The 26152-nt window shown below is 38.5% G+C and overlaps 1 protein-coding gene across 9 annotated transcripts in view; it reads left to right on the forward strand.

Annotated features, from left to right (window-relative positions):
* The window catches only part of SCAPER (S-phase cyclin A associated protein in the ER), a 422618-nt gene that overhangs the window by 269450 nt on the left and 127016 nt on the right, over positions 1 to 26152 (forward strand). For all 9 annotated transcript variants that reach the window (XM_081829597.1, XM_081829604.1, XM_081829605.1 and 6 more), the window contains 2 exons: positions 875 to 990; positions 21483 to 21606. In XM_081829597.1, coding sequence (XP_081685723.1) covers positions 875 to 990; positions 21483 to 21606 — 240 coding nt within the window. The remainder of the gene's footprint in view (positions 1 to 874; positions 991 to 21482; positions 21607 to 26152) is intronic.

Here is a 26152-nt window from a genome sequence, read left to right on the forward strand (position 1 = left end):
AAAAAAAAAAAGAATTTGGGGGCAGGGAGACACAATGTAGCCCATCACAGGTTGCTGACCTACTTTTTGTCAGAATATGATGCAATGATTATGATTCTGTGTATGTGTTAAAAACTAATACAATGTACCGTAGAATGGCTCTCATCTCTCCCCATGCCAAAGCAATGCAAAGAACTCAGAGATGCTCCTTTCACGCGATTTGTAAACAATTTAGAAATTGTTTACAGGAAGAAATAATCATAGGTTGAATTCTAAAATGGTAACTTAATATCCTCCCTAAAATAGCTGAAGTGGTGAACAAATACATGTAGATGGTTAGATATTAGATTATCTTCTATTACTGAAAAGAAAAATAATAGGACAGGAAGGCTTTGTGGCAGTCCATTTGTCTTGTTAGGTGGAACATTACAAAATGATGTGGTCCTTCAAAGTATTGCTAAAAATTCTGTGTAAAAAGATTTTGTCCTCTGCATGGAGTGCTCTATCCCTTCCCCTTTTCTTTTGCCTGCTTCAAAGCCTCAACTTTGAAGCCTGTGCTGACCCTTTCTCCAGTATATAGTTGGTTCCCCATTATTCTTACAGAGCACCTTTCCTTTTTCTTTAAGGTACTTATCATAATTGAAATTATATTATTTATGATTATTTGATTGGTGTTGCTTTCATCCACTAAATTTTAAGCTTCATGGGGGACAGCAACTCTGTCTTTTGTGTTCACCAATTTTGACCTACTGTACCTAGCACTGCTTAAACATTCAATAAATATTTGTAGAATAATGGAACCAACAGAATGTTTGACACTACAACTAAATATTTCATTTGGTGATAATTTTATACCTGGGAAATTGGGCTAATTTCTATTTGTGTTTCTGTCTAGAATGTAGCAGATCAGATTGCATTTCAAGTTGCTGGTGGATTAACAGCCCTTGAACACATTCTTCAAGTAGTAGTCCCAACCACAAATGTGAACACAGCTTCACGAATTCCTCCTAAGTAAGTATAGTTTTTAAATCTGTCCTTCACGTTTCATTTGTGAGTCATTTCTGCCCTATGGTTTCCATATGAGGGACCATAAGAAAATTGTATGTGTATTCAGGCTTGAATAGCAAAAACTTACACACACACCCCATTAGGGAGAAAAACAGAGGTGCTCAACTTTACTTACAAAACTCAAATTGAGCCGAAAAAGCCTTAGGAAGGAAATCTCTTTGGTCAATGACCTTCTCTAATCCTAAAACAGGGAGAATGGATGAACTCCTGGGCAGCTGTAACTGCTTACATAAATTGAAGGGAATTGAATAGTAGTAACAGAAAGGTAACTTTCTGTGTTGAGTACAAGAAGAGGTAAGTACATTAACAAAAGCCTGAACTGTGAAATTTGAAGAAATCCTTAACTAACGGAAGAGCAGTCTGAAGCCAAGACTGCCATAGTCTAGAGTCCTGGCCAAATAGCTGTGAGAACTGATTGCAGTTTGGTCTTTAACTGCAAATTGCTCCTTATCATATGGATCCCACACAAGCTTTTGACCCAAGATCTGCTTTCCCCTTCTCTTAAGTCACTCTGTGACCCCTGGCCACCTGGGATACAGTAGCAGACAGCTTTAGTTCAGAAATATTACATTTCGGAGTGGTAGCATGCACAATTTCTGGATATTTTGTGGAGACTCTTATTTACAGAGTTTAAATGAGAAGTTTTGATAAAAGTTCACTTATATCACTGAGAAAACTTAAATATTTAGTTAGCCAACATAAGTGAGTGCTTTATTTGTCCATTGGATACTACAGAAAAGAAATTCCAAGAATATGTTATCTTTCCTCCTGAGAGACATTTTGGTAAAATAAAAATAGCACTGGCTTTGGAGTCAAACGAACCTGGATTCTGTTTTACCTCTATTGGTTCCTAGCTGGGAGAATTTGGGCAAGTGCCTTATTCTTGTTGCATCAGTTTCCTCTAAACAGGGGTAATCATATTCACCTCTCCTGTGCTACTGTGGGGATCAAGTGAAATATATGTGAGAGATCTTTGTAAACTTTAAAGTGTTATATAAATCTGAGGTGACAGTTTCTAAGTAATAGTCTTGCCTGCCTTAAGACAGTGTTGTCTCTTTGAAATGAGACATTTCTAAGTACAAACTGTTTGATACTGAAATTAGTTTGGGTTCCTCGCTCTACTGACAAAGTAGAGATTAATAAAAGAAGGTATAGGTATCCTTTGAGTCAGGATATCTTTCTTTTTTTTTTTTTTTTAAGATTTTTATTTATTTATTTGACAGAGCGAGAGATAGCGAGAGCAGGAACACAAGCAGGGGGAGTGGGAGAAGGAGAAGCAGGCTTCCTGCCGAGCAGGGAGCCCGATGCGGGGCTTGATCCCAGGACCCTGGGAACACAACCTGAGCCGAAGGCAGACGCTTAACCAGTGAGCCACCCAGGCGCCCAAGTCAGGATATCTTTCTACGGAGCACACATACAGGTTTTCTAACCCGGGAGAGTTGGTGTTCCTCATCAAAATGGATTTATTGACAGTACATTGTTTGGCATGTTGTCATCACTCAGTGTTTGTTAACTGACAGGGAGGGAGAGAGAGAGAGGAAAGAATGAAACAATAAATTTGAGATAAGAAAGGAAATGGCCTTTGATTCTTTGGGACAGTGCTTTGATAACTGTTAATCACTCATATTGTTCATCTTAAAAGCACCTGTAGCTTCTTTATTTGTCTTGTTCTGCTTTTTTGTTTTGTTTTGTTTTGTTTTCTGGTTGGTTTCAACATGCATGACACTGAGTTCTCTGGCTGGTAACCCAAATTAAATGCCTGTTTCGCAAAAGCTACTTTTGTCATTGTGGCAAAAAGCATGCTCTGGTACTTATCTGTGACCATCATTTAGGGAACAGAAGAGGTTTCCATAGCTCCTAAGAAGACCTAAGCAAGAATTAGCACACCAACATTGGCAAGGAGCCCTGGAATCCTGAGAGTCCAGACCAGTACACCTCTGATGGCCACGAGCTGACCGCAGTGCCAGGATTGAGAGTTTGTTTCTCAGTCTCACCTTAGGCCAATAGATTTGTGTTCAGCCAGGCACTGCTTACTAAGTGGGGCTCCACTCAGGGCAGTGGGCATCGAGCAGCAATTCTAAGATTCTCTTCTCCTGAGCACAGATCAAGATCATGACTCTACTTTCTAAATTAGCCTCACTTTTCAGGGCTAAAGGATTAAGGCTATGAGAGTATTATGCTGCTTACTCAGAAAGGGGCAAGAGACATGCCCCAGCTGTGTGAGAATTAGTATAGACTCAGAGCATCCTGGTAGGCATGTGTCAGTGGCTTAACTCAGAAAGTGTTCTTTCTCATATTCCTTCCAGCTACTATTGTGCACAAACCCCTGCCCTGCTCTTCGGCCTTTCATAGTCCCTGGAGACTTCCTTTGCTCTCAACCTGCCCAAGCCCTCCCCTTCCAACCCTGATGAGCTCCCATCCCTCAACTCCATGAACCTTCTGTCATGTTAGCTCATTTTGTTTTCTGCTTACCCAGAGAGGCTGGGTTTTTTTGTTTTTGTTTTTTTACTATCCTGCATTAATTTTTCTCAGTAATAAACAGCAGAGGTTTTGAGAAGTATCAGCCACTATTGAGGAACATTTACCATGTGGATCATCTAGACAATTACCATGTGGCTCACCTGTGACTACAAACCTCAAGTTTCACTGCCCCTGCAGCCCTGAGCTCTGGGAGTGGAGAGACCAGCTCCCTGCTTCTCTTTCTCACCACCCTGCCTCTCTCCCTTTTCATTCTACATAGCACCTCAGCAGTTGCCCTATAATTGTTGCTAGGTAACTTCCTGGGAGTGAATATTTGCTTCTAGCAGATTTTTTTAAATGTGAAATTGAGAATTTTACCCACTTCTGAAAATTTAAATTTGTGAAACCTTTCTGAAATCCTTAGTGGGTTGTTTTGCCTTTGTTAGAACCAGGGAAAGCCCATAAAACTGCTTGAATCCTTGAATCCTTGAGAGGACTTCATTAGGATGTGGTATTCCAACATCAACCTTCTTAACAAATGTGCTCCAATAAAATTGTTTTCAGTGCCAAGAAAGATCAGCCTGAGACAAGGCAATTTTCATTTCATGTGGTATCTACTTTGGGGATGACTCCTGTTAATTTACCTGCTAACTTTAATTGCAGAAAACAAGTACAAAAGAATGAATGACTATTCTAGCCTTTTCTTTGGTTTAGGCTAATAATAGTTGTTTAACATAGCTTTTAATATTTGAAAATAAATGGTGGTCTGTCATTTTTTTGGGCATAGAGAATGCCCCATGTGATGTAAATAAGAAGATAGATCTGCTGTGAGTAGAAGCTATGGCCAAAGCTTTGTGTTGTGTTTTTAATCCTATATTTACAGAGCAGCAGTGATACTAAAAGGGAGAGTTGGCACTCCACATCTCCAGACCCCTTTCGGGCAACAATAGATGTTCTTATTTCACAAAGAAACCTGCAGACCTTTTGGGCCATGAAAAATAATCATTGGGCTAAGTCTTCCCCAGGTTGCCTTTTACTTACTTGGTATCCCTAGTTCTTTATACTCATAGACAACAAAGGGGCCAAATGGTTAGCTCTCCAAGCACTCTAGGTTTTCAATTGGAGAACTCACTAGGCACCCTATTTCTTCTCTGTCAGCCTTGCTTATCTTCCTTCATTGTCCCTCTGGACCCAATTTTTTATATAGAAGTAGTTTCATCAATATGAAGCAATGCAGACAGCATAGTATAGAAGAAAATATACAGGCTCTGGCGTCAGATCAGAACTTAAATTCTCTGCTTTTCACTTATTAGTTATATGACCTTGGGCCAAGTTGCGTGTTATAATAGAGCCTCAGTTAAACAGTAACACTACCATGTTGGGTAGGACTTGTTGGCTGTTGTGAGAATTAAAAGTGCATGTGTTTGTTAATTGCCCTGTACAACAAAAGCACTTAGCTAATATTGGTGGTTTTTGTTGTAGTTGTTATGAGGTTGACTTTACATTACCCTACTTAATTACTGAGCTTTAAGTCCCTCACTCTGTGTCAGCTTGGCTTCTAAAGAGCTGTAATCTGTTCATTTTACTTGGGCATTTGTTTTTTCCTCTTAAGCCCAAGCTTCATCCTGGTAAATTTTAGCCTTGCCTGTCAAGATCCTTTTGGATCCTGATTTGACCTCTAACTTAGTGTCTTTTTCTTTAACTTTGTGCCAGACCTGAAGTTGATCTGTAGAACACATACATCTTCATCTAAATCACTGAAAAAATATCCTACACGTTAGAAAATAGTTCAGTTTAGCACTTTATTAATGTACTATCTTGCCAAGTATTCCATTTGTTGTACTCTCATCTCCCCAAATAGACTGTAATTTCTTGGGACCAGAAACCATAGTAAATATATTATTTTTTATTATTATAAAAACAATATTATTATTTATTGTAAATCATAATGGCATCTTAAAAAATATCATTTGAATATGTGAATAAATTCTTTTTCCCAAAGTTGGAAATAAAGCAGTAAAAGAACTCACTGCATTAAATACTTGAGACTCTGTGGACTTCGAATATGATCACATCTCAGCCAAATAGGGTCCTCTTGATTTTGACCACTCTGTTAGCTAGACTTTAGGAATTTTTTTTAAAATTCTGCCTTTAAATTTCTGTGTACTTGTAATTATATCAAGTATCTGTAACTGTTACTTATTCAAAAAGCTGAATGGGAATGCTAGACCTGTATTCTTGGTCATCCTTATCACAGTTTTAGAACCAGAGCACACTGGTATATATAAGATTGCCCCCATTTTAAACTATGTTGAAAAACAGATCCTTCTGGAGCGCCTGGGTGGCTCAGTCGTTAAGCATCTGCCTTTGGCTCAGGTCATGATCCCAGCGTCCTGGGATCAAGCCCCTCATCAGGCTCCCTGCTCAGCGGGAAGCCTGCTTCTCCCTCTCCAGCTCCCCCTGCTTGTGTTCTCTCTCTCACTATGTCTCTCTCTGTCAAATAAATAAATCTTAAAAAAAAATTAAAAATTAAAAAAAAAACCAGATCCTTCTGATTGCTGTCTTTATGAAGTATACCTATTTATTCAGATCAAACAAATTGAGTTGCTTTTTTGCTTCTTCATGGTATAGACATTTACCTGTGAAACAGTAGTCACTGAATCATAATAATAATAAAAGTAAATATAAATATAATAATAAATATAAATAAATATAATAAAAGTAAATGAATTTAGAATGATATGAGGTGGAGTTTTGCTTCCTAGGAAGATAATTTATAAGATATCACAAATTTATTCTCCAAAGTAAAATAAAATGAAACTTGTGATTTTATGCAGTTTATCCACTTGGCAATATTGCATTTACTTGATCCTTTGCGTTGGTGAGGAGACAGACCTTAATTAACATTACCGAGTGTGTTCTCGGTGCCAGTCACTCACTGTGCTAGGTGCTTTGCATGTGTTACCTTGTTCACTCCTCCCAGTCACTAGCAGCCATGTCTGTGGCCCACTACCAGAATGAGAGTTGGCAGCCGTCATATTTGGAGCATGACTGCAACCTGAGAGAGCCATGATATCCCTTTTGAAAGCATGTTTATTCATTCCAAATGGCAAAGAGAATGTTCAGAATTGCTTTCCCATGATTACTGAGGTTTTGTCCCTAAAGGCTTCTGTACCCTTTTCTTGGTCTTGTGATACAGCGTAGAGACTGGTGGAGTTCATCTTATAGTGGAAAAGAGATATCCCTTTGTGTTCCAAAAGCAGGTAAATAATCTAGGGCTTCCAATCCTAATAACCAGGGGAAAAACTATTTCCTAGGGAGTCCCTTCTTAGGGTCAGTTGTATGCATGTGTGGACATGGGAATGGGATTACCACATCTAGGAACCATTCAAAATAGGCCCTGTCCATAGGGAACTTAGAGTCATAGAAAATGAGATGGATTAAACTCTAAATATCATTAGTAGTAGCCTCCTGTGTTACTTTTGTGGAACAGCCACTCCGGTGATATACACAAACTCGTCATAAAAGGAATGTTTTGCGGGCGCCTGGGTGGCTCAGTCGTTAAGCGTCTGCCTTCGGCTCAGATCATGATCCCAGGGTCCTGGGATCGAGTCCCACATCGGGCTCCCTGCTCGGCGGGAAGCCTGCTTCTCCCTCTCCCACTCCCCCTGCTTGTGTTCCTGCTCTCGCTATGTCTCTCTCTGTCGGAAAAATAAATAAAATCTTTAAAAAAAAAAAAAAAAAGGAATGTTTTGCTAAATATCCAGTATCTGCTTAGTTTCCTGAGATGCTTCACCTCATGTGCTCTATAGCTTACTTCTTATTCTGGTTTCTTGACTCCTTGTTTTTCTGGGTGTTATGAATACTGCCTGTTCTAAGCATTGCACTGATGCCTCTTCTTAGCAGCTCTCTCTTATGCCATGTGATCCTTCTCTCAATGGCCATACCTGATTAAACCAAAAGTGGACATTTGACTCCAGCAGCCAGTCTGTAGACCAGCCAACAATATTGGACTTAAAACTCAGCCCAGAAAGTTAAACTGAGCCAGTCAGGTTTCTCTCTCAGGAATTTGCAGTTGGAAAGTTGTAGAACTCTAACTCATTTTTTTCTAGTGTATTTGAATTTGAAAAATCATGTAGAGTAACTTCTGGGATGGCCATTACAGGGCTCTGTTTAGCAGGGCCAACAAAGGCCATTTGGGGAGAAAGGAGAACAGAACTGCTTCAGGAGAGAGAAGGGAGATGGAAATGAGAGCGGGTCCAGTCTACAGAGCTGGCATTGTTCCTGCCCTCCTGAGGTCTAGTAGTTCATATTCTCCTGGATTCGTGGGAAGTTCCCAGTAACCTTAAAACAAATGACTCTTTTTACTTGAAAGTATTCTTACTGAATTTCTGCCCCTTCAAACCGAAAGAGCCTAATACTTTTGAATAAAAATATTGAAGATTTTTTAAAGATTTATTTATTTATTTGGGAGAGAGAGAGAGTGCACGCCCAAGCAAGGGGGGAGTGGCAGAGGGAGAGTGAGAGAGAGACCCCTCCAGCAGACTCCCTGCCGAGCGGGGAGCCTGACACAGGGCTGGATCCCAGCACACTGAGATCATAACCTGAGCCGAAGTCAAGAATCAGACGCTTAACCTACTGAGCCACCCAGTCGCCCCAACATTAAAGATTTCTTAAACTCTAGATTGGCTTGAAAATACTTGACTGTGTTATAGAACCTTCCTTGTGACCTCCTTTGTTTTTCTAAATTCTTTCATATCAAGAAAGAATGAATGAATGACCACAGTATAAATAGAGAGGGAGCACACTCTACAAGTTCTCTAGGGTATAGTTCTTTGTGAACATTAAATGTTTCTATAAGCTGGTACTGGCTGAACTTTCCTTTTCTTTACTAACCCTAATTTGGAGAATCTGTATAGAAAATAACGTAGATTAAACTTGCTATCCCTGGTTGCTAAGGCAAACACACTTAAGTAACATACTCTACAGTGGGAGCTTATCTTCAGAATCAAAGATAAGAGAATGTATTATGTATTGTTCTTTAAGAACAAATAACAGTACTACTCATATTTTTTATAGCTCTTAAGTGTTAACTTCCTTGGTGACCCTTGGGTCCCAGATTGGTTACCTCATCATTAACTTTATAATTAGGACTTAGTTTGAATCCCAGCAACATTTTCTTACCATTTATGAACAACTGAAAAATCTATTTCTTTAGACCCTGCTCTCTCAGACTTGATCATAATGGGCCATAGTCCAACTTTTTAATAAAAATAAGTTTGTTAATGAGAAACTCAATCATTTTCTGAAATTAGAAACCAGTTGCCTGTTGAGACGATGAGACTACAATGTTTTGAAGGTGAGAAGACTGCAAGAGCAGCTATCCCTCCCCCACTCAAATCCTGGCAGCATGATGCAGCTCAGAACATTAATCCTGTGCTACAAGGTAAAGCTGCATTATATTTTTAAGAACTGAATAATATGCCTTTAACGGCACAGTTTCAGTTGCTAGGGGAGAGACAGCGTTTGTAAGAGACCACTTGTCCTCTATTCCTTAAGTCATTTTATAATATTTAACAGAAGGAATAAAAGCATTGCCTTATATCTTTTCAGGGCAACCTTTTCTGGGATTGCACTTTTGTTTCTCGCAGGGAAACCAAGCAGTATCTCCATATTATTCAACATCTACCACAGAGCATGGCATACTCAAGGACCTGATGCAAGCCTCGGAGCATTGCATCGTCTCATGCCTCTCTCTCTCTCGTGCAGTAAGAAATGCAAAACTTCATTCTGGAGGGGGTGGTTGTTTTACCAAAATTGCACCTGTAGATGCTGGATTCGTGTTTTCTTTTTTTTTTTAATGAGCATTATTTATTTATTTATTTATTTTTATTAACATATAATGTATTATTTGTTTCAGGGGGTACAGGTCTGTGATTCATCAGTCTTACACAATTCACAGCACTCACCATAGCACATACCCTCCCCAATGTCCATCACCCAGCCACCCCATCCCTCCCACCCCACTCCACTCCAGCAACCCTCAGTTTGTTTCCTGAGTTTAAGAGTCTCTTATGGTTTCTTTCTTTTTTTTTTTTTTTAAGATTTTATTTATTTATTTGACAGAGAGAGAGACAGTGAGAGAGGGAACACAAGCAGGGGGAGTGGGAGAGGGAGAAGCAGGCTTCCTGCAGAACAGGGAGCCCGATGCGGGGCTCGATCCCAGGACCCTGGAATCATGACCTGAGCTGAAGGCAGACGCTTAACAACTGAGCCACCCAGGCGCCCCTCTTATGGTTTCTAATAAAATTAGCAGTTTCAAATTTTGTTTTCATAGTCCAATCTACATTAAGGCATTTGCTTAGAAAGCTCTCAAGTAATATTTTGTCAAATGTTTTTGGTTACCTATCTACTTAAGAAAATCTTTAACTGGACTATCATTGTTAAATCACTCCTGGGACATTACTCACAACTTATCTGAGGCTCTGACTTGCTTGCCATTTTCTTTACACTGTTACCTTCTGAATTATTTTCACCAAGTCTAGCTATTGATTCAAAGATCAGGTTAATTGCCTTATTGAAAATCAAAATGCATATAAATAGTTCTCTACATTGGCCTTTGAGTTAAGGTAAAAACAAATATCTCACCTTTTCAAATTGATGTATTCTAGCAAAGATAGTTGTAAAGTTAATTTCTATTAAGTGAATCCAATTTTCTTATTAATTTTCTTCATTAAGTCAGCAATGAATTTCTGTGGGCAAAGTGTCAGTTCATTAACAGTCGATGGAGAGTTGTAGCCAAGTCCTTTGGTGTTCTAGACAGTGTAACACAGCAGTCTTGTTGAAAACAAGCTCCAGCACTTTCAGAATTATGAATTATGTAGCACTTTCATAACTTTGTTCTTGTCACCTTCTGGGGCTTGAATTCTTGAAAACACCTAACATAGGATGAAGATTATATCATATTTTACAAATACATACCACAATCTAACAAGTAATGTATCTTAGGCTAAAATTTACTTCTGTAAACATATGCACCTTCCCACTTGGTTAGTTTTGGAACTCAAGCCAGAAATATCTGTATTTCGAATTAGAGAAGAGGGAATATAATGCACTAATAGATTAAACTCAACTGGGATTTAGTGTCAGAGCATTAGGGTTCAAATACCAGCTTTGCCAGTATTTCGTGTGAGACCTGTCTCTTAAGACCTTATTAGCTATAGTATTTTTCATCTGGGAAATAGGGGAAAGATTCCTATCTCACAGGGTCACTGTGAAGATAAATGCTAATATGTATAAAGGGGCTTTGTGAATTGCCATGCCTTAGCATGGGACACCTGTGGCATTTGGGGCAGAATGCAGGATTGTCCTGCCCACAAGGTGTGCGACATCCTTTGGCCCATTAAATGACATTAAACACCCATTATATACCTGTGTTCCCAGTTGTTTTCAAAACCAAATATGTCATTACACATTTCTATTGTGAACTATGTGCTGGGCAATAGAGTTGTGGAAATAAAAAAGACATTGTCCATATCCTCAGGAGACTCACTTGTTAGGGTTGAGCTAAACAGGAAAAGATGTAATTTAGTACAGTGTGCTAAGTAAAACTGTAGAAGTATGCACTAAGTACAGAAAGAACACAAAGGATGGAGTAATTAACTGACAGAGGAGGACACAGAGTCTTACCTAAAGGTTATAACATGTGAACTTGGTTTTAAAAAAGATTCAAAGTTTGCCAAATTAACAAATCCTCCTAAGTTAGCAGAGAGCACAGCATGTGCAAGATCATGGAGGCCTGAAATAATAGGATGTGCTTAGGGAGCTGTAAACATTGGTATTATTGGAACACAAATGTCCTAATATCATTAGAACAGTATCAGAAATATCTAGGTATGAGCAAATTGGGCAAATGGCAATTCAGGGAAAAGTAAAAGGTTTTTATTCCTTATTTCATATTTGGGGGAGAAAAGTTCATATCAGTTTTATTCACTCATCTATTAATTGTTGCTACTATCTTAATTTAAGCCCTATTGCTCGTACTTTTCTAACCAAACACAAAGAGGAATTCAGTCATTTAACACACCTTTATTGCCAGGTACTTGGCACTTTGTTTATTCTCATGGCTAGAAGGTGAGTGAGAGAGAGAGAACCTTTGTAAAGGAGTGCTCTGAACCCCTGCAAAACACTTGGCATTTTCAGAAATGCAATAGCAATAAAGCTGCTTTATAAATATATTAGACTTATTTAAGTCTTTGGCTTATCTTCACCAATTTTATCACTTACATACGTGAAGAAACTGAGGCTTAAAAAGACTAAATGATTTATCATCAGTCATCAGATTGGCAGCTAGGACTGAGCATCCTCGTCTGGTATCCATTTTTCTATACCTTATTGTTTCTGATGTGTGAACATTTAACTTTCACTATTTTAATAAAAATAAAGTACCATTTCATTAATATCTTAGAAAAAATTACTGTCATTATTCTGTGAGTTGCCAGACAGAGGTTTTTTTGTTGTTGTTATTTGTTTGTTGTTTAGTTTTTGACTTTTGGTGGGGGAGAAACTGTTTGATTGGCTTTGGATTTTCAGTTTAGGATTTTTGGTAGTAGCTTATTGGTGTAGGTACAGGAAATGTACCTGAAAAAAAAAAATCATTTTTCCCACCTAGGAGTCAAAGAGGGACAAGAGGAACTGATCTAACAGAAATTAAGAAACAGAAACCAAAACCACTTAAAATGATTTGTATGTATAAGAGAAAATGCTCAGGGAAGATCTAGCAATGAAGTCAAAAAAAGAAATAAAACGTTTCATTGTTACCTTAAATACCCTTTTCAGAACTTAAATCAGGTGACATACATGGAGTAAATTTCTCATAGTGTTTACTTGCCATCAGTAACTGATAATCAATACTAGGGAGTTGGAAACCACATGCCACCTCATGTGTCCACTACATGATAGCCCTCAGGAAGTGTTGGTATTGTATCAGTAATAAGTTGGTATTTGCCAGTGTGGGTGAAATCTGGAAGACAGCCCATTTGTTAATAAACAATTCCTTATTTCTAAGCAGGATTCTTTTAATATAATTCTAAATATTTTTAGATCAAGCTTTACTAAAAGTAAGTAACTTTCCCTAAGACAATAAAAGTAAAAAATTGTTTTGCAAGCTAATTAGCCATAGTGATTGATAAATACTCTTCTCCATTTGATATATTGAGGCATTTTGTTTGTGTCTCAAAAGGCTGCACAGAGACGGTTATAGTTGACAGCTGTTGTACCACTAATAAGATTAAAGTAAAGAAATTAGTTTTGTCGACTTTAATCTGCTGTTTAACACTGCAAACCACCTGGGGTCTTCTCCAGGGCCCGCATGTTTGATTGTGAATTGAAAATTGCATAACCAGATCCTACTTACGAACGTATCTGAAGACTGGCTAATGGTAACTTGTTCCAGGACAAGACAGAGTTAGCACTAGACTTTAGAATTAATGTTTTAATTTGATGCCCACCCTACATTTTTAAATGTATTATTCTAATCTTTGAAACATAACACCTTCTCAGTGGGAGGTTAATTTTAGGAAATGAAGAAAGTTTAATTAGGTTGGTACTTAAGATATATCTGATTTTCCCATCTAAAATTAGAATACGTCTCTGTGGAATAATTAAATTGCCAATTCTTATTGTACCAAATTGACCAATTAAGAAAAGAAACCCTTGCGATAACACATCTAGTTGAAGATTTCTTACTCCTTGCTCTGGGCATCATTATAATTAGGAAAATAGTTTAATTTAAAAATTAATTTTGGTTTTATCAAAATGTCATGTTGTAGAATGTGATGTGCAATGCAAAAATCCTTTGTGATTATTTATTACATTGAGTTTTAATGCAAACTGAAGTATAGAGTATATATAATTTATATCCCCACAGTGAAGATCATTTGGTCAAGCAGCATTATTAGCATCCCTGGAAGACCCCCCCATCTTGAGCTGAGATTTGTTGTTCCTGAATGTTGGCTCCCTCACTAGCCCTGCCTACCCCAAGTGTTCTGGCATCAGACAGATGGAGCAAGAGCAAGAAAGGCAGTGTGGGTTTAGCCTAGTCTTCACAGCTCCAAATTTCCTCTTCATCCACAGCTCATGCTGATCCAAATGTCCCATTATCTACTGCAAAAGCCTTCCCAAATTGTCACAGGTTCACCTTTTCTGTGGTCACAAGAATGCCAATATTGAACAATCCACAGGTGCATCGGGCATCACATAGGGAGTGGAGTTCAGTTTGCCTGCCTGCTGCCTCCAGGATCAGTACCTTGAAGAAGTTGGTGGGCACCGCCTCATGGTTCTTGCTGATTACCTGGTACTACTTCACATAGGACCATCCATCAGCCTCCATCCTGCAGGTGGACCCAGACACACAAGACCTTTTAGGGCTCCCAGGGTCTGGTCAGACCCAAGGCCGCCATCTTCAGGAAGCTTTCCCTGACCTGACCTCTAGCTTGTGGCCATCTGCAGGACTGCCCCTCAGCATGAAGCTTCTGTGCCTTTTGCAGCTTCCCCAGGAGGCTAGAAGCTCCCTCCAGGGTAGAGACTGACTGACCGTTTCCCTCATGCCCATCACTGGGTCAGGCAGAGTGGGTTGTGGCAATAAATACTACTGAAAGAAAAAAAATTGAGGGAGAGTATATTAGGAAATGACTATAGTGTAGCTGATAATCTGATAGTGTAGCTAATAACAACCTCATTGGAGGTGAGGAATGCTTATGGCATATGCCAAAATATGTTTTAACTGTTTTTAGTAATTATAATTAGTGGTGGTACTATTAATTGTTTTTCTGAAACTGTTGTGTGTTGTAGCATAAAGCAAGTGAGTACTTAACGGATATTCTAATTCTGTCATCCTTGATACCTTTGAGAGCCAAGATTCTCAGTGTCAAAGAAAAGATAGAGAGCTATCATATAAAAGAATTTAAAGGGAAAAAAAGATCCTTTAATCCTGAATTTGAATCTGAAATATCACTATGCTTTCGTAAGATATTTTATCTTTAAGTAGGTGGCATGGTTCCTACTTCTACTCATTCTAATGACTGTTTTAAAAATAGAATAGTGGAAAGTGTAGGTAATTAATGTTAATGTATTCCATAGTTATATATTCTTATATATTCTGCTTGAAACAAGGAAGACAGTTGTCCCTTCATTAGACATCTCTGTGCTCAGCCAACTTGGTACTGCACACTGTGATGGCTCCAAAGAGGAGCAATCAGGCAATGACCTTATCCAGAAGAGGGGCGCCTGGGTCGGTTAAACATCTGCTTTCCGCTCGGGTCATGACCCCAGGAGTCCTGGGATCCAGCTCCACATCAGGTTCCCTACTCTACAGGGAGCCTGCTTCTCCCTCTCCTCCCCGCTTGTGCTCGCTCTTGCACTCTCTCTCAAATAAATAAATAAATATCTTAAAAAAAAAAAAAAAAGACCTTATCCAAAAGTAACTTCGAGTAATTGTGTAATGGAATAGAGTTCTCAGTCGTTCAACAGGAGTCTCAGTTTTCAGCCTCAAGAATTGTCACGTGCAGTTCTCAGGTGGGCCACTCATGCAAGGCCAAGCCTAGATCACAGTTACAGATAACTCTTTTTAATACTATCGAAGGAAATTATTTTAGGGGCGCCTGGGTGGCTCAGTCAGTTAAGCATCAGACACTTGGTTTCGGCTTAGATCATGATCTCAAGGTCGTGAGATCGAGCCCTGCATCAGGCAAATTCTGTGTCATTTCCTAACCATCCTCTGTGTTTTGTGAGGATCTGTCACATTCCCACACTTACCCACACTTACCCACATCAGGTTGAAAGAGTAATTGACGAAAATGCCAAGTTTCTCTTTGCAGCTCTGTTGATGGGACTCTGGTACTTGCTGTGCCTACTTGGCACAGATGTTTGCTGTGCAGGAATGTAGAGTCACTCACTCTCCCCTGTGTATGTAACTGTATATTGTTTATGAAATGCTAATGCACAAAGGAATTTGGTAAGTTATAATATGTATCAGGGCTCTGGTTTTAAAATGCCCATGGCAGTTGTTCTTAAACGTCTGCTGTCTTGACACAGGTGTAAGACAGTGGCTTTTGGTGAACAGTGTTTTCTGAAAAGTCTTAACTACTGCAAACTGCATAAGGATATAAAGTAAACTATGTACTTCCTAAGTTATAATATCAAATCCTCTTAGGCTACAACCACCTGGGGCTTTTCTCTTTATTTCATAATGTGTAAGTACTAATCTTAATGTCTGAGTTGTACTACACTTGTTTTCTACTATTGTCCTTTTTGTATGTAAATTTGTTACTGTACTTATTGCCAAAATACCCAGTCTTGTGATTCCTTTTCTGTCCTCTGTTTTTCAGAGGCAACATGTTCAGTGAGAAGACTCACTGACATAAGATTCATTCACGTAGTCATGATCATTTGGGACACAAAGCCCTTATTTCAGCCCAGCCACAGTATACTTTTGACAGAATGGACAGTAAGATTTTAATGTCTTTTCAGAAGATGCTTTTAAAATCTGGGGCTTTCTGTTTGATGTTAAAAAGTGCTTCTAGTCATTTGAGTTTTAAATTACAGGGAAAACTCCTTGAGCAGACCACCCAGGCTGGGTTCAAAGAAGTGATCTTTCTAAGACAGGTGCTTTTCAAATAGAGGTTGTCTTTCAAACAAGTTTTACTGAGTGGACAAGTTTTTCCTGACCCTGAGATTTTTGGTCTCCCCCCCCTTTTTTCTCATCAGAAAGTAGTTTCTTTGTAGAAGTTTCTTGGGGGAGTTTTGTGAGCAAAAGATGATATAGATGCGCATTCCACACTTTACCAGTAAATGTGTTTTCTTTAAAGTACAGACAGCATTAGGACAAAATCTTATACCTTGTTTTTTATGGGTATGTTTATTGATGCTTTATGATATTCTACAAACAATTGTAGACAGGTTGTGTCTATTGATTAAAACAGAAAAATAGAAATTAAAAATCAAGGTTATAAAAATTATAGATAAAAGCCAAAGGGAAAAGTAGGATACAATTATAAAGCTATAAGGTTCCATATGTCATTCTAAATGTAATACCCTTATTTTTTTAAGTCTTTAGGGATCTACAATTTTATATGTTAATCCTACTATAAAGCTACAGTACACAAAACCATGTAATATGGCACAATGCTTGACAAAATTATTAATTAGAGTAGGAAACCAGGGAATATATCCTGTATTTACTTATGATAAAGATACCATTTCAAGCCAGTAGAGAAAAGGTGAATTTTTGAATAACTTATTAAAGGAGGGGGATGGTAAATTTAGGCTTCTGGCTCCCACCACATGCCAAAATAAATTCCAAATGATTTGATAGTGAATTATAAAACCCTAAAATTACTACACACAGTGATAATTCAAGAAAAAATAAATACAAAGGGCTGGATACAAATGTATAGCTACCCCATCTCATAATGAGGAAGAACTTTTTAAATGATCAAAGAAAGGGAAGAAAAAATAAAACCACAAAGAAAAAAATTGTTAGACTACATAAAATTGTTTCACTTCAGGGACGCCTGGGTGGCTCAGTCATTAAGCGTCTGCCTTCGGCTCAGGTCATGGTCCCAGGGTCCTGGGATCGAGCCCCGCATCGGGCTCCCTGCTCTGTGGGAGGCCTGCTTCTCCCTCTCCCACTCCCTCTGCTTGTGTTCCCTCTCTCCCTGTCTCTCTCTGTCAAATAAATAAATAAAATCTTTAAAAAAAAATTGTTTCACTTCAATACATAAAAACATACTGTAAAAATAACGAGCAAAATGAAAGGCAGTGGATAAACTGGAAAAAATACTAACAACATGTATTAACCCTTTGCTATATTTATGAGAGAACTATTCTAAATCATTAAGAAAAAGATAAAAACCTCCAATAAAAAATCTTTAGAGGACAAGATTAACAAAAATATGAGTATGGATGGCAGCTTCATTTTGAAAAAAATCCAATAAATCCCTCCCTTATACCTTATCCCACAATCAGTTTTATATCACGGATTTAAATGTGAAATCTATGGAAGTACCAAGAGAAAATTTAAAAGAATATTTTTTAAATCTTGAAGTAGGAAGTCCTAAGTCTGACACAAATTTAGATGCACTAAAGGAAAGTTTGACAGATTTTAACCAATAAAAATTAAATCATTCTTTATGATAAAATTAAGTTTAAATAAACAACAAATTGGAATATTTATTTTCAACATACAGTGATCAAAGGTTAACATCTTTATTATTGGTGAAGAGCCTTATAAATCAGTAAGAAAAAGAAAAACATCCCCCAATAGAAAAATGAGTAAAAGGTACACAGTGATAACTCAAGAAAATATAAATACACGTGGCCAATAAGCACATGTAAAGGTCTTTAATCACACTAGTAATAAAAGAAATGCAATCCTTAAAAATACTATTTTTAGCTGTCAAATTGGTAAAGATTTTTTTTAATTATTATTAAAGAGATTATTCAGTTTTGGTAAAAGCATGGAGAAACTCTTTTTCTGGGAGTATAAGTCAGTTTAAAATATTGTTTTTTCTGGAGGGCAATTTGGATTTATCAATTGTCTATCAAAAATCTTAGAAATGGGGGTGCCTGGGTGGCTCAGTCAGTTAAGCGTCTGCCTTCAGCTCAGGTCGTGATCTCAGGGTCCTGGGATCGAGCCCCACATCAGGCTCCCTGCTCAGTGGGGGATCTGCTTCTCCCTCTCCCTCTGTGCCCCCTGCTTGTGCTCTCTGTCAAATAAATAAAAACAATCTTTAAAAAAAATCTTAAAAATGTTCATATCCTTTTACCCAAATTGTCATTCCTGGAAATTTATCCCAAGCAACCAGAATGATATTTTTGGTACAGCTGTTATGAGCACGAGTTGTGCCATTGAGCACATCCTATGTCTGCTGAGTTCCCAAGCATATAAGATGGCCTGTTATGAGCACGAGTTGTGCCATTGAGCACATCCTATGTCTGCTGAGTTCCCAAGCATATAAGATGGCCCTCCTACTATAGAGCCTGAGAATTGCTTCCCGGTTTTCATTGTGTCTAGGATATAGGCATGAGACCTAAACTTCACAACCCAGTATACCTATTCCAGGCTTCCACTCTGAAGCTGATAAAGAAGTAAGGAGATCCCAAACTCTGTTCTTTTGACAATTGGAGACAGCTGCATCTGGCGTCCAAAGTCACAGTGTAAGTTCAGGCTGTGGCATATGGTGCCTACTGGTTTTTTCATCAGATCTATTTAGTGTTGTGTGATTTGGGTATTGGTCCTGGCCATGTAACTTCTATGCCTGTGTTTTCTAAATCTTACAATATACCCAATAACCTATCAATTAATTTCCTTTCTGTTTAAGTCATCCAGAGCTTTCTTCCTGTGGCTTGTAACTAAAAGACTATTATAACAGCATTATTTTTAACATTGAAAGTTGAACACAAAAATAGTAAGGGATTGATTGGGGGAAAAATGTCATATCCTTAGTATAACACTGTTCATCCTTTTAAAATCGTGCAGTATTTCTCAGTATAAGTATTTTAATCAGAAAAGAAATTTAAAATAGTAGTTGCTTACAAAATTGTTGGAAGCGATTGTAGACCTCTGGGTTGACTCCAGAACAATATCAAACATATCCACTGGGGGCACTGCTCCCCCTGAGGCCAACACAAGTTGGGAAGGAAATAACTTAATGCCGTTCACAACTGTCTCTCACACCCAGGAAACCACAGAACGGGTACAGATCAGAGATTAGGAAATCAAAGTAGCACAATCCCACTGGTTCTTGACACCCAGAAGCTGGAAAATGGAACCTAGAATGCTGCTGCAGGAAAGCCTCATATGTCCAAATCGTGTTTAATTGCAACCAGAGCTGAGAGCCACAGGAAGATGGCTTCAACTCAGTTCAACCTCCAAATTTTGTATGATAATATTTGTATGGTGGAAAAATCTCTTCAGTATGCATAAATTATGGCTGGAAGGATATGTAAGCTAGTAACCATGGTGATTTCTTTATTTTTTTTTTTTAAGATTTTATTTATTCATTTGACAGACACAGCAAGAGAGGGAACACAAGCAGGGGGAGTGGGAGAGGGAGATGCAGGCTTCCTGCAGAGCAGGGAGCCCGATGCGGGGCTCGATCCCAGGACCCTGGGATCATGACCTGAACCGAAGGCAGATGCTTAACAGCTGAGCCACCCAGGCGCCCCAACCATGGTGATTTCTAAGGTGGTAAATTGGGTGGCTAAGGGACATAAGAGGGAGATGTTTTTTACCATATACCCTTTTTGTGCATGCTGTACTATGGTTGTCATTCATAGTCAAAAAGTTACAAAGGTAAATTGTAATTACATCAAAGCTCGGTAGTTTTTACTGCACTTCATGGGAAAACACCCTCAGGTCTCTGGAGAACCCTTCAAGGCTTTTTGAGAGGAGGGAACAGAGTAGGGCCCTAGGTTCCCCACTTCTGCTTCAGTCAGAGAAACTCTGGTTTTATCAGTTCTCTGGTTTAAGCATCTAAGATTTTGTAAGCTTTTTAATTTTTTTACCTTATTTTTATTTAAGTAATCTCTACACCCAATGTGGGGCTCGAATTCGTGACCCTGAGATCAAGAGTCTCATGCTCCTGTCACTGAGCCAGCCAGACACCCCAAGATTTTGTAACCTTTTAATCTTCTGAGTAAGAAAGCATTCTGCTGCTTTAAAAAAAAAAAAACTGAAGACCATTATTACAGAATATTAAATGTCATGGAGAAATATTCATTATGTATTTGTTAAATAAATGTACATTTATAAGAATAGGGGGAGCAAAGACCAGAAGTACAAATACCAAATTATTTCTTGATAGTTTTCTTTTTTTTTATTATGTTATGTTAATCACCATACATTACATCATTAGTTTTTGATGTAGTGTTCCATGATTCATTGTTTGCGTATAACACCCGGTGCTCCATGCAGTACGTGCCCTCTTTAATACCCATCACCAGGCTAACCCATCCCCCCACCCCCTTCCCCTCTAGAACCCTCAGTTTGTTTCTCAGGGTCCATAGTCTCTCGTGGTTCTTCTCCCCCTCCGATTTCCCCCCCTTCATTTTTCCCTTCCTGCTATCGTCTTCTTTTTTTTTTTTTTTTAACATATAGTGTATTATTTGTTTCAGAGGTACAGGTCTGTGATTCAATAGTCTTACACAATTCCTTGATAGTGTTCTACTATTTCTTTGTCCTTGTCTTTTCCAAATTTGTTACAATTATTTTAAAAATTATTTTTATAGGGCAACACCTGGCTGGTGCACTCTCTCTCTCTCTCTCTCTCTCAAATAAAGAAATATTAAAAAAAAAAATAGTTGGGGTGCCTGGGTGGCTCAGTCAGTTAAACGTCTGCCTTCGACTCAGGTCATGATCTCAGGTTCCTGGGATCAACCCCTGAGTCAGGCTCCCTGCTCACTGGGGAGCCTGCTTTTCCCTCTCCTCCCCACTCGTGCGCTATCTCGCTATCTCGGTCACTATCTCTGTCTCTCTCAAATAAATGAATAAAATCTCTTTAAAAATTTTTTTAAAAAGAGGGTACTTGTTTGATGAGCACTAAGTGTTGTGTGTAAGTGATGAATCACTGAATTCTACTCCAGAAACCAATATTGCACTATATGTTAACTAAGTAAAATTTAAATTAAAAAAGACATTATCAGATAGACTATTAAATACATTTCCATTATCTGCTATGTAACTAAGAAATTCGTAAGAGGCAAGTATTAGATGCTAACAAACACCTGCCTTTGGATAAAAAATTATAAGCTTTTATATCTAGCTGATGGGCCTTGTACCTAATATTTGGCTTTTTTTTTTTTTCAGAGTGATTTCCATCCTGTACCTGTTGCTTTTGTACCATTCATTTTATGTATTTTAAATTGTGTAGAGAAAAGCTGCTCAAGTTTTACAAATGGTGTTTCTCTCCTATTAGGTCTCTCTGCAATGCAATCAACGTTTACAACCTTACCTGCAATAACTGCTCAGAAAATTGCACCGATGTTCTGTTTAGTAACAAGATTACCTTCTTAATGGACCTCCTGATACACCAGTTGACGGTATGTAATATTACTGCTTTGAGTTAGAAGCAGTTAAGGTTTGGGAAATATTCCCTGTGGAGAAAACTAAAAGAATTCAGCTTATTTACCCTCCAGATGGAAAAAAGTGAAGATGATGGGGGAGAGTGAATTAGGAACTAGCAAAGAAACCTCTTAATTTGACAATCTCATATTAGATTCTCCTAAATTCCAGTATTTAACAGATAATATACTTGTAACACTTGCTGCCAAGTTCACAGATTTACATGGTTAGACTGGGGGCTTCGGATTCAGTTGGACTCCAAGCCAAACCTCTGAGCCCACAGGAATGAGTGCTATAGAAGGGAAGAAAGCTTGAAAGCCTCAAAATCTCTCTTGCCAACTCAGTTAGAAGGGTAGTTCATAAAGGACTTTTTGATGGCCCTTGATATCTATTTTTTTGAAGCAAGAAACTCTTCTGTCAAAAAGGGACAAACCTGTTATACTTTTGAAATAGAAACAAGCAGCCAATTGTAGCCTTAAATTTTACTTCAGTTCACAGATGTTGAAAGAGATAAGCTCAGTATAATATCCAAAGGTTTAGGTCTATCAACTGCAGCCTCCAGAACACAACCCTGGGGCCAGAAGTTTCCTGGTGAAGTTTCTGAGGCCCTGAGGTATTGGCACAAAATTTCTCTCAAGCTGCAAGTTTACAACACAGGAGATTTATTTTTCAGAACCGATTTACTTTTGCTCAGCACACAGTTCTAATACCTGTTTCTAAACTATATGCCTTTTGCTCTCTTTCCTCCTCCATCTCTCCATCTGGTTAATTTCTCTATATTCTGCAGACCTTAACTGAAACATAATGGCATCTTCATCATGAAACCTTCCCTAACCTGACTCTCCCCAAGTCCAGGTTAGGAATTTTTTTTATGTGCTCCTAGGCATTAAATCATTCATAGAATTGATCACATTGAATTAACTATTTACTTGTCTGTTTCCCCATTAGCCATAAAATCAACAAGGATAGGAGATAACTTATCACCCTCTTCAGGATCCTAACATAGTGCCTGACACTTAGTAGATTTAGTATATCATTGATGAATATATGAGAGAAGAAGTGGATCCCCAACGTCTCAAGCTGAGAATCAGAAAGGGAATGATGAGGCCCTTCCAGGCAGGCATATGGATGATGAGAGGGGTCAACAGAGAGAACAAAGGCACAGACCTAGAACTGTTTACACAGTACAGCAGTGGCTATTTATCATGATGACCCTGAGTCATCACCTGAGGGCTAAATTTGATTTGGTTTTATCTATAAAAGAAGGCATTAAAATATGGGTAAGACATTTTAGCACAAAATTCTACTCAAAATAGTTGAAAGGCAAGGACAAGGAGAAAAGACTTAGCATTTGTTGTATGGCCTTATATTCCAGACATTTTAACATATATTGCCCCATTTAATTTTTTAAAACAAAGTCAGGATTATCCCATTTTACCAACAAGGAAACTTAAGTCCCAGAGAAAGTGGCTTGCCCAAGACTACAGAGATTGAAAGTCACAGAGCTGAGAGTCAAACCTAGGTCTCTCAAACCCAAATTGAGAGACATTCCACACAATAACTAACTGCTACTTTTCAAAAGTGTCAATGTCATGAAAGACAAAGAGTGGAGAACTCTCACAGATTGGAGGAGGTACTGACAAGTAAATGAAATGTGGTGTCCTACACCAGGAAAGGACATTAGTGGGAAAACTGGGAAATTCATATAAGTCTACAAAGTAGTTAATTTTATTCACTCAATGTTAATTTCTTGCTTTCAATAATTACAGTATGGTTTTGTAATTTGTTAACAATAGGGGGTACCAGGCAAAGAGAACTCTACTATTTTTGAAACATATCTCTTAGTTTAAAATTATTTTAAAATAAGATGTGAAAAATTAAAAAAAAAAAACACTGTGTTGCATGCTGCATCATCTGGAAGAATTTATTTTGTGAAACTTATTCTATATTGGTAATGGAAGAAGAGACATTAATATACTTTGAAAAGGGCAGGTAACAAAAAAGATGGCCTTTGAAATGTGAAGGGATGAGTAAGATTTACAGACAGGACCTTCTATCCTAGCTCTTCAGTATTTTCTGTTCAAAACTTACTCTTACTGAGAGATATCATATGAAGTAGTTTATTATTCTCTCACTTAATAATTAAGTGCTTACTGGGGTGCCTGGGTGGCTAAGTCGGTTAAGTGTCTGCCTTTGGCTCAGGTCATAATCCTGGAGTCCCAGGATCAAGCCCTGCATCAGGATCCCTGCTCAGCGGGGAGTCTGCTTCTCCCTCTGCCCTTCCCCGCCCCCCCCCCCCCCGCTCATGCACACTCTCTCTCAGTCTCTCTCTCTCTCTCTTGCTCTCTCTCTCACTTCACGTTCTCTCTCTCAAAAAGATAAAATCTTTTAAAAAATACTGTTAAAAAATAATTAAGTGCTTACTGTTTCCACTTCCAGAGAAGCATGGTATATAATCCCCACCATCCGGGAAATCCCATTTTAGGAGTGGGAATGGATATACAGATTGCATGTAGTAAACAGTGTGATGGCGGCCCATACAGACTACGGTGGGAGCACAGAGGAAGGCGTTTGTAGCCTGGGACGTCACAAAGGAGGGACATTTGAGCTAGACCTTAGCTCTTCATAATAGCTATCATTTACTAAGTGCCTACCATGTGCCAGAGCTTGTAAGTAGCTTGATCCTCTCCCTCTACTTTGAAAGCCCGAGTTTCCTTTAAGTAATATTTCCTTGCTTGTGACGTCATGGTTTCTTGACACTCAGAATAGCTTTTAATCTCCCAGCCAATGGATTTCAGCACATTCTGTGTTTATTTTGCTCAGTTCAGAACTTTAATCCTGGGACATTTGTTTGCCAAACACATTTTATTCCTCCTTTCCTTATACGTGGCACTTCCTGGTTTTTACAGTTCCTTTTAGGCTCCTTATTCTCTAGCTGTCAGTTCTAATACTGCTGTGACTCCATTGGTGACACTTGGGAGAAGAGGTTGTGTTTCCTAATTTGGGGAGACAGAGGGTAGAAATGACTAGGGAGGGTGATTTTTATGTTTCTTTTTTTTTTTTTTTTTAAGATTTTATTTATTTATTTGACAGAGAGACAGCAAGAGAGGGAACACAAGCAGGGGGAGTGGGAGAGGGAGAAGCAGGCTCTCTGCCGAGCAGGGAGCCCAATGTGGGGCTCGATCCCAGGACCCTGGGATCATGACCTGAGCCGAAGGCAGATGCTTAACAACTGAGCCACCCAGGCGCCCCGATTTTTACATTTCTTGAATTCATTTGAATATATTTCCATTTTTCTTGATAACTGGTTTGATATCCATGTCACCAAAATATGGACCACCTATTTGCAGTACCCTGTAAGTAATGGATAGAAAATAGTCATCAACATATTTTACAGAAGGATGAGAAGGAAGCATAAAAGAAGCTAATTAATTGAGATCTGGTGATATTTATAAGATACTTAATAATGAGGCACTTCAACCTGTTTGGTTCTTTAGCAAACTGAGATGGTTTAGAAGAATTTTTTTTTTTGTCTAGCTGCTTAGACTTTGTTTTAGCATTCTTGTATTTCATATCAATTATGTGCAAAGCACTGTACAGATGCCAGGGTTACAGAGGTAAATTGGACACACTCTAGAAGCCCACAGTTAAGAAAGGAAGAACTTGCACACATAAATACTAAGAAAAGCTGTGAGAAGTTCTGTCACATAGAGCTACAGAGCCTAAGCAACCTAGAAGAGTACCTGGCACATAAGAGGTGCTCCTTAAATATTTAATGAATGAATTCTAACTTGGAGCATTAGAGAGGTTTGGGGAAGAAATTGGATTTCAATATGCCCAGAGGAAGAGTAGAAACTCTACAATTCTGAGTTATGATTTTTACAAAAGATAAATTAGCACAGTTGGCACTGTAAAGTATACCTTGCAGTAGAGATTCAAAGAAGGATTTTTTGGGACAAGCTCTTGGGGAATTTATCTGGAACCCTGTAAAAACAGTACATTTAGATGGGCATGATCTAGGATGAAGTCTCACATAGATGTATTATTTTCCAAGAAGCATGAGAGTTTTTAAATATGTTAAAGCAGATTACTTCTGTCATTCTAGAAGCATGGTTAAGCATCTTTTCTGTGCCTAAATCATCCCAGTGCCCAGAACAGTGAGTCTCTAGCTTCAAAATGTCTCCGTGAGGAGACCAGACATGCACATTGGAAGGCAATAAAAAGACCAACGAAAAGAGCAAGATGGCAGAACAGGAAGTTCCAGCCTTCATTCCCCTACAGAGACACCAACTTAACAGGACCAAAATACCATTATGAGAATTCCAGAAGACAGTTAAGATGTTGCAGTACCCCCAGGCGATCTCAAAGCCAAGAATAGCCACATTGAAAAGACTAAGAACTGTTTCATTTCACTTGTGTTCGCCCTCTCCCCCAAGCAAGCACAGCTCAGCACTGGCAGACAATACCCCAGTTCATGGGTTTTCCTTTAGGAGGGAGAGAGGAGTAGAGTGTGAGTCTGGCATT

Source organism: Leptonychotes weddellii, chromosome 9, assembly GCF_054177405.1.
Source record: "Leptonychotes weddellii isolate Sample4059 chromosome 9, ASM5417740v2, whole genome shotgun sequence".
In the NCBI taxonomy this organism is placed as follows: domain Eukaryota; kingdom Metazoa; phylum Chordata; class Mammalia; order Carnivora; family Phocidae; genus Leptonychotes; species Leptonychotes weddellii.